This window comes from Taeniopygia guttata, chromosome 1, assembly GCF_048771995.1.
Source record: "Taeniopygia guttata chromosome 1, bTaeGut7.mat, whole genome shotgun sequence".
NCBI classification, from domain to species: Eukaryota; Metazoa; Chordata; class Aves; order Passeriformes; family Estrildidae; genus Taeniopygia; species Taeniopygia guttata.
In genome coordinates, this window is record NC_133024.1 from 102,664,581 (window position 1) to 102,676,922 (window position 12,342).

At 43.3% G+C, this 12,342-nt stretch overlaps 2 protein-coding genes across 5 annotated transcripts in view; one reads left to right on the forward strand and one right to left on the reverse strand.

The window, feature by feature from the left end:
• The window catches only part of PCYT1B (phosphate cytidylyltransferase 1B, choline), a 41,091-nt gene extending 36,326 nt beyond the window's left edge, over positions 1–4,765 (reverse strand). The window contains exon 1 of the mRNA XM_072927647.1: positions 4,476–4,765. Coding sequence (XP_072783748.1) covers positions 4,476–4,547 — 72 coding nt within the window. The 5' untranslated portion in view covers positions 4,548–4,765. The remainder of the gene's footprint in view (positions 1–4,475) is intronic.
• A 2,578-nt stretch (positions 4,766–7,343) lies between these two features.
• The window catches only part of POLA1 (DNA polymerase alpha 1, catalytic subunit), a 181,649-nt gene continuing 176,650 nt past the window's right edge, over positions 7,344–12,342 (forward strand). For 2 of the 4 annotated variants that reach the window (XM_072934808.1, XM_030282388.4), the window contains exons 1-6: positions 7,344–7,882; positions 9,294–9,418; positions 10,182–10,278; positions 10,735–10,815; positions 11,572–11,687; positions 11,938–12,000. In XM_072934808.1, the coding sequence (XP_072790909.1) occupies positions 7,453–7,882; positions 9,294–9,418; positions 10,182–10,278; positions 10,735–10,815; positions 11,572–11,687; positions 11,938–12,000 (912 nt within the window). In that variant the 5' untranslated portion in view covers positions 7,344–7,452. The remainder of the gene's footprint in view (positions 7,883–9,293; positions 9,419–10,181; positions 10,279–10,734; positions 10,816–11,571; positions 11,688–11,937; positions 12,001–12,342) is intronic. The other 2 variants (XM_030282374.4, XM_030282381.4) reach the window with 2 other exon arrangements.

A 12,342-nucleotide genomic window follows, 5' to 3' on the forward strand; every position in this document is an offset into this window, starting at 1 on the left:
TCTTGCTCTTTCATGAACTACTTTTATAAGCACTTCTGAAAAAAATGGTGAGAAATCATGGCTGGCTTTTGACCAAGAGGGTATCTGTCTTCATTTCACTCTTCCCAAGTCAGAGAGATGGTCACTTAGTGTAGGAAATGTTAAGTCAGTCTGTCCCATTATTAGATTGTCCTTGCTAATTTTAATAATCAAGCTTTTACTTATTGAGTAAATGTTGTTAGGGGAGGTTGAGGGATTCTCAACAGTGACACTTTACTGATGGATGGTCTGAGGTTAGAAAGCACTTAGATTAAGTAACCTCTGTTGGTCCTTCCCTTCCCAGAACCCAAATTATCTATTTAATCCACTCTTAACACGGTTCACTCTTACCAGAAAGTTTTTCTGAATGTCTAATCTGAACCTCCATTGCTGCAAGCTACTGCCAGTGCTTGCTTTTGCTACTGCACACAGAGAACAGATTTACTCTCCTTAGTTTTTGTATGACTACTGTGGTTAAGATTTTGAAACAATAGTCTGAGGATTTGGAATAGAAAACTGATATTCAGGAGCCAGGCTGGTACTTTTGTTACATGTCTCTTGACTTTTCTAGACTAAACTGTCCCAGCTGCAATAATTTCTCATAGGTCATATGTTATAATATTTCCATTATTCTCCCTGCTTTATTTTGGGTTCTCTGTAGATTTCTTACAGAGTGGTGCAAGCACAGGACTATAGTTGCAACTTTACTGCTAGAAATACAAGAAATACAATGCTGAATGCTACAGATCTCTCTACTTTATACATCTCAGTATAAACTTTTTCTGAATTATTTATATTCTCTGCCCTCCTTCTCACTGTTACAGATAAAATATAATTTAAGAAAAATCTCTTTACTATTTACATTTAAACTGTGTTGTTATCCCTTCTATCCCTTTTTGTCTTCTTCTGGCTTTCCAGATAAGCACTCCAATCTCCTTAAATCTACACAAAGCTAGGACTACCTTTCTTGAACATATTTGTATTGCACTCACTTCTATCCATTTTCAATCTCTCTGGTGCCTTCCTTTACTGCCAGCTCAATTTCAAACTTCTTGGACTGATCATCAGTATTCTGTCACGCTATCTTTTCCAGGATTACAAGTCTCCAATATTTTTTTTTCTCTCCACTGCTCCTGTCAACCTTTATCTTTCCATTTGTCAATGTTTCACACAAGGGCCTTCAAAGCTTTTTCCCCATACCGTTCCAAATGCAAACCGGACAAGTGAAACATAACAAATCATACTGTAAATGGCATTTGAGTGATTGTCAGGAGTTCACATTAATATTTTGGGTACCAAAAACTTAATAACTGGAGAGTTTCATAATCTGGGTAAAGACACACACTTTGTTTAAAGCAAAACACCTACTTTATGCACTGTAAAATGGCTATCTGGGACCTAGTATAGCTTTTACTAATTATTATTTGAATGCCTCTTCCTGTAACAACTTCTTCCATTTGGCCTGAACTAAGGTAGACTAAGTACCAAACCTAATTGGAAAGACCTTTTCTCTCAGGTTGACATTAACTTTCCTGCCAGTGTCCACAGGAAGAATCAAAAGCTGGACTTGAAAGGAATTAAAAATCTGTGACTTGCTAGTGTTGGAAAGCAAGATCAGATGTCACTGGAACAGCAATACACAAGGAGACACTGCCACTAGGACTGACCTAACTTGTGTTTCTACCTTGCCTGCGGTGATGAGGCAGGTCCAAAATCTTGTATGATGATCTTGGCTGGGCCTGACAGCTCACCCTGCCTGGGTCTGTAGGACATAGTCCTGGGTGTCAAGTCCCCAAACCCCCACCAGCCCTCTCATGTCATTTTCTCCTTGTCCTCATGGAGCAGCTGCCCCTTGCTACACCCTGACAGCTAGATCAGGCTTTCCTAAGTCCTGAGTTGAGCACTGTGGGGCCTGTCTGTATGAGATCTTCTGCAATTCCTCCTGTGCCATCAGCCTGACTGGCTTTGGTGTCCTCATTGTACTGGCCCCCTGTCCAGCCCTGGTTCCTCAGTGAACCTCCTCTCAGAACCCATCTGGCGGCCCCTTGGGGCTGGCCACCCTCTAGTTCCATCTGCTGTAGCCCCTTTCCAGGCCATTGTCCCTGCCCTGGTTGAGTGTCCATAAAGTTATCCACTGAAAACCTGCACCAACTAAATCCCTCTCCCCATTCTGAGCTCTCAGGTGTGAGGACACACCTTGTTTGTGGGGAATGGGAGTTGCTGTCAAGGCTGTGAGGGCGCTGACAGTCCTAACCAAGCCTCACTTGGGTCCCCTGCCCTCTGCTCGTGGGCTCTGGGTTCTGGTCAGTCTGTTGGTCCTTGCTGGAGCTGAGCTGTAGCAGTGCTGGTCTCCATCCAGCTCAGCTACAGCTGCAGCCCTGGCTCCCTAGCCTGACCTGGAACCTGCCTTGTTTAATGGACTTGTTTGGTGAGTCTCCAGTGGAAGTGTTCAAGGCCAGACTGAATTGGGCTTTGGGCAGTCTGGTCCAGTGGAAGGTGTCCCTGCCTGTGACACAAGGGTTGGAACTAGATCACTTTTAATGTTCCTTCAAACCAAGATCATTCTACAACTTGCCTAGTGCCTGGGTTGCATCTGACCCAGGCTACCATCACTGGACCTGACCCTGAATTGTGTTTCTGGTTTGTTTTGAGACCAGTCTCATTGCCATGGACTTGTCCTGGCTGATCCTGACTCCCATCTCCAGGCTGCCCTGTTCAAAGTCCTCGGGCTGGGGAAAAGCCCCCCCTACTGCAGGGAGCACTTGGCCCTTGCTGCTTCCCTACAGTGTGAGCACAGCCTTCCCCAGCACCAGTCCAGCACCAGAGCTGTCAGGATTACAACAAGACTTTGCAGTATCTCATGATGCTGTCCTCCTTTCTGCCAAAGGGATCTGAACTAGTGAATGCTGAGAGTGTTCACCCATGGAAGCACATTTGATCTTCAGCCAGATCTTGAAATGTAACAGCCTCTCTGCAATAATGTTCTGCTTATACATTAATTGTTCATTTCTGTGCAATTGTAAAGAGAGAGTGCTGCAAGTAGTTAAAACAGAGACTTTCATGCTGTGGCAATAACTATGCTCTTGAATACCATTAGCATCAGACTTAATTCTTAGACATTATAATTATGTGAGGGCTCATTTTCTGTGAGTTTGCTCTTACTTGTCTTCCCTATTTAATGTACATTATAATATTTTGTACTTTTCTTCTAGGCTTGAATAGGAATATTGTATTAGGCAAGCAGGTGATGAGATTCTGTTCTCTGTTCCAGTTAGCATAATTTCACCAATTCTGGTCCAGTTACTAGGATTTGCTGTAATTTAACTGCAATCAGAATTGAATTGTGTTTGTTTAAGAAAGAAAAAAAGTGTCTCTGAATGTTCATTCCATGGACAATTTCTGTTGTAATGTGTGTGTTCTTTTTTCTATTTCACATTTTTATTTCAGAGGCTTAAAATCATAATAATAACTTTATTCTCTTCATCCTGTTGTTAACTGGTAACTCAGGTAGGAAATTAAAGAGCTGTGCAGTGAACAAAAGGCATTTAGAGGCCTGTTAGGCAAGGAATTTATCCTTTTAACATAAATGTGTGCATTACCATTATTGATAAACACAAGGAGAAGCATCTATTCTTTCAAACTTTTGAAAGCAAAGATGTCTTGTAAAGTAATAATTTCAGTTTTCTTTTAGTTTTAATTTATATAACTAGTTTTAATAACTTTTAGGAGCTTAGTACCCCAAACAGTTAAATAATTCTTGTTGAAATGTCACATGCATAGCTGAGTTTAGTAAGCAGCTGCTGAAGCGGTCAGAGCTGGATGAAATTAGAAAGAAAAACTTTAATATAATTAAGTGATAATGTGCATTAATTCAGACCAATGTAAAGATTAAAAGTAAGATAATGAAATACTCAATGTTTGTAGGAAGCATACACATAGAACATATACACTCACATCTTGAGTAGCATGCACACACACAATTCTCCACAAAGACAGTCTGTACTTAACAGCAATGTAATGATGTTTAAGCGTTTTGAGGTAGACATAGTACAGCTGAATTTGCTATTTTGCTGTCATTCACGATTTACTGGGCATTGTTTTTATACCACCACTCTTAGTTTTAACTTTTTTTCCCATCATCGAAAGCTTGCCTACCATAAACTTATGTGTAACGTCTGAATCTGAGAGTCTTAACTTTTTGTCCTACTGTTTTTGAAGCAGATCAAGTACACTTTAGTCATTAAAAGGAAGAAAAAAAAATCCTCAATACAGTAATTATTTTGTCCATTTAACTTAGTATTGATACTATACTCCATTTGTACTTTCATTTGCTAATGTAAACTACTGTTTATATTACCTTGGAACGCTTGCAATGAGTTTAAGGTATTTACTATTAATAACTTACATATTTAAATTGCAGCTCTGAGAAAACAAAATAAAAAATACATCTTTGTCACCTTTTGTTGAAATCTTGGAGCTTCCTGAGTTTCTTCTTCTGTACTGTGTTTTTTGCTGCCTACCATCTTCATTACTATGCTTGTCTTGCACTTTTCTCTGCAGCTATCACACTTGCCTCGAGGGAATCTTGTTGGCTCTGGACCACCAAAATTTCCACTTCTTGTTCTTAAAAGACAATTGAGCAAAGGTCATGCCAAGTTGTTCTTGTATGGTTGTCCAAAGGGAGGTTAAGGATGAGCTCAAAGCAGTCTGCTGTGATAAAGCCTTTAGCAGAGGAAGTCCCAGATCTTGCTGGGGTTTTTTTTCTTCCCAAAGCACAGCCCATCCCATGCTCCCCCCACCTTTTATTTTTTTTTCTCCTTGCAGCATTTAAATATGCTTGTTATGCTGTGCTGTGGGAAACAGATGCATTCTTGTTATGGCCAGAGATGAATGTGAGGATTGAATGAGCATCCATGAAAAAGTCTTCTGTTTGATCTGCGCTGTCCCACAGTGGAGCTATGGCAACAACTTCCGTTTGGGAAATTAACTGTATCACTGTGTACCGGCTCAAATCATGGCATCACCTGAATGACAAACATGCCACTGTTCACATGACAGCTGACAAAGGGTATTGTTTCATTTTAATCAAAAGCATTAAAATCCAGCCAATGCAAAAATCCAAAGCATGTGAAGGCTATATATATGTGAAATGCAGTGGCATTCTATTTTTATTAAAACTGAAGAATTTAGAGATATTGTTATTTTATAAATGTTTATCTATTGTAGCTTAAAAATTGAGTAACTTCTGATTTTGAACCCCACATCAATCTTAGTGATTGTGCACATGTTTAAAAAAAGAAGCAAATAGTGCCACACTCCTGTGAAGCAGAGGCTGTGTGTTGGTGTTGTTGGTTTAACCTGGCAGGCAGCTAAACAGCACACAGCCACTCACTCACTCTCCCACCCACCCACTGCGTGGGATGGGGAGAGAACTGGGGGAAGAAAACCCCAAATTTAAGTATTGGGGTTGAGACAAAAACAGTTTAATAGGGGAAAAAAGGAAGAGAAAAGAAGAACAACAATAATTAAAATATACAGAGTAAGTGATGCACAGTGCAATTGCTCACCACTCACTGACTGAGGCTCAAACAGTTTTGAGCAGTGGCCTCTGGCCAGTTTCCCCCCATTTTATATACTGAGCACAATATCTTTTGGTATGGAATATCAGCTGGGGTCAGCTGTCCTGGTTGTGCCTCCTCCCAGCTCCTTGTGCCCTGCAGCCTCCTTGCTGGCAGGGTGGAGTGAGAAGCTGAAAAGCCCTGGACTTAGTGTGAACACTGCCCAGCAACAACCAAAACATCAGTGTGTTATCAGCATTATTACTTCCAGAATCCAAAACACAGTCCTGCACCACTTACTAGGAAGAAAATTAACTTGATTGTGGTAGAAACCAGGACAGCAGATCAGAGAGGGATTCTTCCTGTGGCTGTCAGTGTTTCCAAGGATGCATGTTTGCTACAGCTAAGCTGGCCTATTAACTAAGTACAGCTGAGAGGGGTCTCACTCTCCCTGGCAATGGGCACTCTGGCTGTCATCCAGCCTCTTTCGGCACCACAGAGCTGCCACAGGTGGCTGGGGTCATTCTTTTACTTCCACCTAAGATAGGTCCAGCACTGGGATAATGTTGTACTAGCACCTGGGTATGTAAGTTTGGAGGATTGGGAGGATTTTTATTCCTCTTACCAATGCAAAGGAGTCCTGGTGGAGAAGAAAGGAAAGTAATTTTCATTTTCAGAACTATATGAAGTCTCTCCTCCAGACAGTTGAAAACAACCAGTATATTCAGACCAAATAATATTAGTTCACATTTCTGCAACAGCCTATCAGCCCTAAGGAGAGAACCCTGTGGTGCCACCTGCCTTTGCAAGAAGCTGGAGTCAGTGCCTGATGAGCAGTAAATGCTTCTCCACAAAATTGTACAAATGATGGTGGTAGGTTTTTTGAGTAATGACTGACCAGCAGTGATGTTTTTGGACAAAATATCGAGGTTAATCTCTGGTGAAACAGCATGAACCCCATCAGTTTCTCTGGGTTTCTGAATATACACACGGACAGACCTGAACCCTTTTAGAAGAGAGGACTTGTAACACTTCAGTTATCTTAACTGAAGCTTTTAAAACCTTTTCCCATCTTTGCTTGAAACTGAAATATATCATTTTCTGGACACAGTCCTTGCTCCTCAGCTGAAGGCTGTTGTGTAAGTACTCTTGACACATTTGAGTGAAGGTGTCTCTGTAGCATCAAAAGGAAGAGAACATACCCCAACTTCCCACCCTGACCAAGTCAGAGGTATGCAGGAACAAAGGTCTGGTGGGTATTTTCTCAGAGCCTTCCACACACATGGCCACTTGAGATATCAGAAATCCAGTCTGAATCTACGTGGTTTTTTTTTTTTTTTTTTTTTTTCTCCTTTCCATTTGTAATGAAGAAGAAAATAAAAAGGAAAAGGGGTTTGGAAAATAGGAGGGCATCCAATATTTTATATATATAAATAAATATATATAAATATAAACTATATGTGGTCATAGCTATATAAAACACATTTAAATACAGATACACACACATATATGTGTAAAAATGTATTTTGTCACTAAGCGGATCAGTCTCTACCAGCCTCTGAAAGGCTCTAAAGAGTCATTTACAGAAGAAGTTCTGAAACTTGTGATAGAGCATCACACCTAAATATGCAAAATGAAGACCATGGCTCCTACATACGTATTGTCATGATCAATATTCGATGTTTAGGGGTTACAGGTCGATGGAAACCTCAGTTTCTCCCACTGAGAACGTTGTTGGAGGTGATCCTCCACCCTCACGCTCCAGCTTTTATCCAGCTGGCATGAACCACCACCTTCTCCCAGCTCAGGAGATGTATTTTATACGTGATTTTAGTCGTCACGTATAAAATACGTGACATTTAGTCGTGATGTACTTATGACAAGGCATTTAAACATGGCTTTGTCCCAACTGCGGCACCGGGCCCGGATGGGCTATGGGCCCCTGCAGCAGGTGGAGCACTGCTCAGAGGTTTCAGCCGCAACTCTCGGGACACCGCGGGCCAAAGGAGCGCCTGGGAAGCCGCGGCCGCAGCAGCGGGCCCGGCCCAGCCCGACCCGGCCCTCAGGCCGCTCTCAGGCAGCGGCTCCGCCGGCCCGCGCGGCGCTCCCGGGCGGGCCTCTCTGGCCCGGGCCGCGCCGGGCCCTTCCCGCGGGCCGCGCTCCCTCCGCGCCCGGGGCGGCCCCGCCCCCACGCCCGCTGATTGGCTGCGGCCCCGGCGACGGCGCGCGGGGCTCCCGTCTCGCGCCACTTTCGGGAGCCTTTGGCGCGACCGCCATGGCGGAGAGCGGCGCGCGGGGCCGGGACGGTGAGACCCGCGGGCGGCGGAGCGGCCGGGCCCCCAGTCCTTGTCCTTCTGCCTGTCACCGTCCCTCGCAGGCGCCGGCGCTTCGCTGTCAGGCGGGGGGCGACCGGGCAGCGGCGAGGGCGAGCACGGGGTGCGGGAGCGCGCGTGCGCGGCGGGCGAGCGGGCGGTCCGGCGGTCGCGGCGGGGGCGGCCCGCGCCGCGCGAGGGTCCCGCGTCCCTCTGGGCGGCTCGGCGGGGCCGCGCCCGCGCTGCCCCAGCGGCGGAACCCTCTCCGGGGGGCGCAGAACGGGGGGCTCCGCCCGCGGACGGGCTCGGGCCGCACAGCCCCGCGCCGGCCGTGGAGCCCCGCAGCTGGGGCGGCTGTCCCCGGTCGCGTCTCCGGTGGTGGCACTCCCAGCCCAGGGGGCAGCGGCGGGCGCGGGTGGTCCCGGCTGGGGCTGGAAACACGCTTGTCCCGGAGGAGCGCGTTGCGTGAGGCGCTGGCGTACAGTAAAGGCGGAGGATTGACAGAAGATAAACGCGCCCAAAGCGGTGCGCCTTTGCATGGGGCAGCAGCGGTGCAAATGCCCCTTTTACCCCAGCCCTTAGCGACACAAACCCGGCCTTCCTTCAGCTACGCTGCCGGGGTGCAGCTCTATTCTCAAGCTGATGTCCTGCTGCCACCAGGAGGGGACTGCCCTGCTCCTCTGGCCGCCTGGCCAGCCGCGGGTCTCCTCTGCCTGCACGGGGTGTGCAGCTCCTGCCACTGAGCCCGCAGCCTTGTCCCTGGGCTGTTTGTTTGCATTTAGAACTTGGATGGACTCCGTTTGTTTCCTCTGGTCAGATAGGTGCTCCTTCCCCAAATTAAGAGAAAGAAAAAAGGTCTGGAGAAGTAGAAAGCATCTTGCTGGGGAGAGCATTTGGAAGGGAAGGAAGTGGAAGAGGAAATGGGGTGTCAGCTGTTAACAGGTTTCTAGTTTGTCTCAATCTGGTCACACTCAAACCTTGTGGAAACCGCCTAAAAACATCACTGCTTTGTAGCAGTGTAGGCCTTCTCTAAGTCTGGTATTCCTGAGTTGTCATGGAGACATGCAAAATAAAAGGAGCTGGAAATTCCCGGGAAGGGGTAGGGGGCGGATCTCTTACAGGGAAAGGCTGATGAGATTTGAGAGGTGCTTAGGAATTCTAGGTGGTAGCTTCACGCTGAATGTGAGCTGGCATGAGAGGGCTGTTTGAGCTCCCTGTCAGGCCATGCCCTCAGTATCATTCCAGAATTGGCTTAGGAAGAGCCATCTGTGACTGTGCTTTTAGCCAAGGAGGTTTTGGTTTTAAGCATAACTGCAGTCATGTATTAATACATTACTGAACACTTAAGTACCAAAGCTAACAGCTCACTGTTAAACTAATTTCTCTTGTTTTTTATTAATTACAGCTATGAGTGAGTCTGGAAGTTTTGCAGCATCACGTTCTAGACGTGAGAGGAAAAATAGAAGAGGTCAGCAAGAAGCACTTGAACGTCTGAAAAAAGCCAAAGCTGGGGAAAAATTAAAATATGAGGTGAAAATTCCTCATCTTTTCTTCTTAATTAAAAGTCAGTGTGAGCTGAGAAACTTAATCACCATTTATAGTCAGAGGAAACAAAATGAGCCTAATGTTATGATAGGCAGTACTTTTTTTTTAAAGCTCAAATTATATTAAACTTAAATTCCAGCGCTTTACATGACTCAAACCATTAATATTAATATGCTTATTTCCACAAAGAGACCACAGTTTAAGTGGTGGAACTGAAATCTGGCAGTGTAACATTGGTACTGTAACACTGTCCAGTCGTGGTGCCAACAGGAAGTGACTTCCTCATTGAGGTGAATAAATGTAAAGAAACCAGAAGTCTGTAGATCATTAACATGCAAATTTTCTCTGAGCACTCTGCTTGGGTACATCAAACCCCTTTCCTTTTCACTGAGCTGAGATTGGTGATTGAGAGTAGAGCCAAGGCCAGAAGTCTCCACTGCTAGGTTTTTTATTAAAATTTTTTTTTGGTAATTAAATGAGCAATAAAACAAGTAGTTTTAAAATGAAATCTCTGCCAGTGCTTTGGAAGATTTTGAGTTTCAGTATACTGTAATAATTTTAAAAATTGATAACTTGTCTTTTATCACTGCCAAAAAAGAAATTTAATGAATAACTGTGTTTATGAGTGGTGAACAATGTAGCAGTGAAGGAACCCTACGTGCATTTTGGGGAACTTTTATATTCTGACTGATGATCTACAGTATTGATGGTATGGAAACTGTTAATCCTCAGTTTACCTTTACTGTAGGTTGAGGAGTTCACGGGTGTTTATGATGAAATAGATGAGGATGAATACTCCAAGATGGTCAGAGACCGTCAGGATGATGACTGGATTGTTGATGATGGTAAGTTAAGATTAATTTGGAGAGTTATTTTGGTTCTAGTGTTATAATTCAATTAGGCTTCATAATACTCATGCTTTGAGGTACGTTATTGTTAGTACATTCTTAAAATTTGTTTTAGGAGACACGAGAAAGGTATTCTTTTAATTGAAATTAATCTTGGATTGTTCTAATAGCAGTGTGTTAGGATGATAATGAAGATATTTTTCCATGAAGACCTGCTGTTGAAATTTTATTTCCTGTTATTGTTACAGTTTTGCCAAAAAAAAAAAATTACTGTTATGGATAATTTCTAATTAAACAAATAAGAATGTATTTAGTCTAATAGAAGATACAGCTGAGAGTGCTGTAGTTTTTAATACTTGCTTTTGTAACTTTTGCTCTATATTAAAGGGGGGGGAATGTTTAAATATGTATTTATATGAATTTAAACTGCAATTTTAAAATAATTTTCTACAGATGGGATAGGTTATGTAGAAGATGGAAGGGAAATCTTTGATGAAGATCTGGATGATGATGCTCTTATTTCCAATAAGAAAGGTAACTTGCATGTGGCCACTGAAGACTGTCTCCCAGGGTCATTTAAAAGGTACCCAAAATGGGCAACTTTCAGTAAATGTGGTAAATGGCCAAATGACAGATTACTTGAAGCTCTGTCATTCGGTGCCTGTGGATTTTATTCAGCCCCAGTGATGCAGAGGATGGAGGTGCACAAATTGAGGTCACATCTCTGTTAACTGCTTCAGCACCGCTGGGGCACTGCTGCTCAGTCTTCTCTGGAGTGGGGATTCACTTCTAGAAAAAATGTGTCTGGGAAGAGTCTTGGTTTTCAAAGCCAGTGCCTAAAAGATGTGTGGTTTCTTTTGACCATTAAAATACTTACGTACTTGTAAGAATCTAGGATCATATGATTGTCCCAATTTTTTAATGGAATCTAGTGTCAAACTGAGAGACTGAGTCTGATGTTGCGAATCCAAGCCTAGTGCCAAACTCCTGGACATTCATTCTTTTTTTCCCTGGAAATGCTTCCATGTAAAGTATCTTGGTCCTTTTTCTGGAGTATGCAAAAGGCATCTCTGACGTGAGTAGGAAAGACAGGGTGATGAGAGGGTTTTTCAATTCTGTGTGTGCATGATAGCTGCTACAAAGTTGAAAGATGACTAGGCTTCATTTCAGCCAGAAGTGTAAACGTAGAAGCAGACTACCTTGGCTGTCCATCCCTGCTAATAACTGGACCTGTAAACATTGTACTTTTCTTATGTAAAATTCACAATTTGTGATTTTTTGTTCTGGTAGGAAGAGGTGGCAAAACATCTACGATTGATAAAAAGAACATGAAGAAATCTGTAGTGTCAAAGCCAAACACAATTAAGTCTATGTTTATGGCCAGTGCTGGGAAGAAAAACACAGATGTAAGTTTTTACATTTTTGAATTTAAATATTTCTGACTTGTTTACAGTTTTAGTGGGAGTGGAGTAAACCAAAGGCTCATTTTTGTTTTTTGTGTCAAGCAAAGCAAACTTCTATTATGATCCCTTGTGTCTGGAGCATTTCTGAAAATACTGTATATGTTTTGTGGAAATCCTCTAGTCATTTACTGCTGTTCTCCTGATTGAGTTTGCACATATAACTGAGAACTGTGTGGCTAAACTTACCTTACAGAAAACTGTGGACCTGTCCAAGGATGATTTACTTGGGGATATTCTTCAAGATATTAGTGCTGAAGTAAGTATGTTAATAAAATCTGTTTGAAACAACCTTAATCAATTTAACTTGTCATGGAACATACCAAGAAAATACAGGTTTTTTATGAAACTAGACAATCTAAGACTGATTTTATCCCTAGCACATCTCATTGATATATTGCACGTGTGTGCTGTCTGCCTGTTGTCTCCCCCATGCAGATGTTGCATGACTACATTGCTTGATAAGGCAATACCTCTGTCACCTGATTACAGAGGGTTTATATCAAGATGATGTGGAGCCTATTCTAATGCAGCCTTCAAGGTTTTAGTCACTGTGGAGTGAACGAGGACTTGGCTCCCTCTGAATTGTGTGCTGTGTATC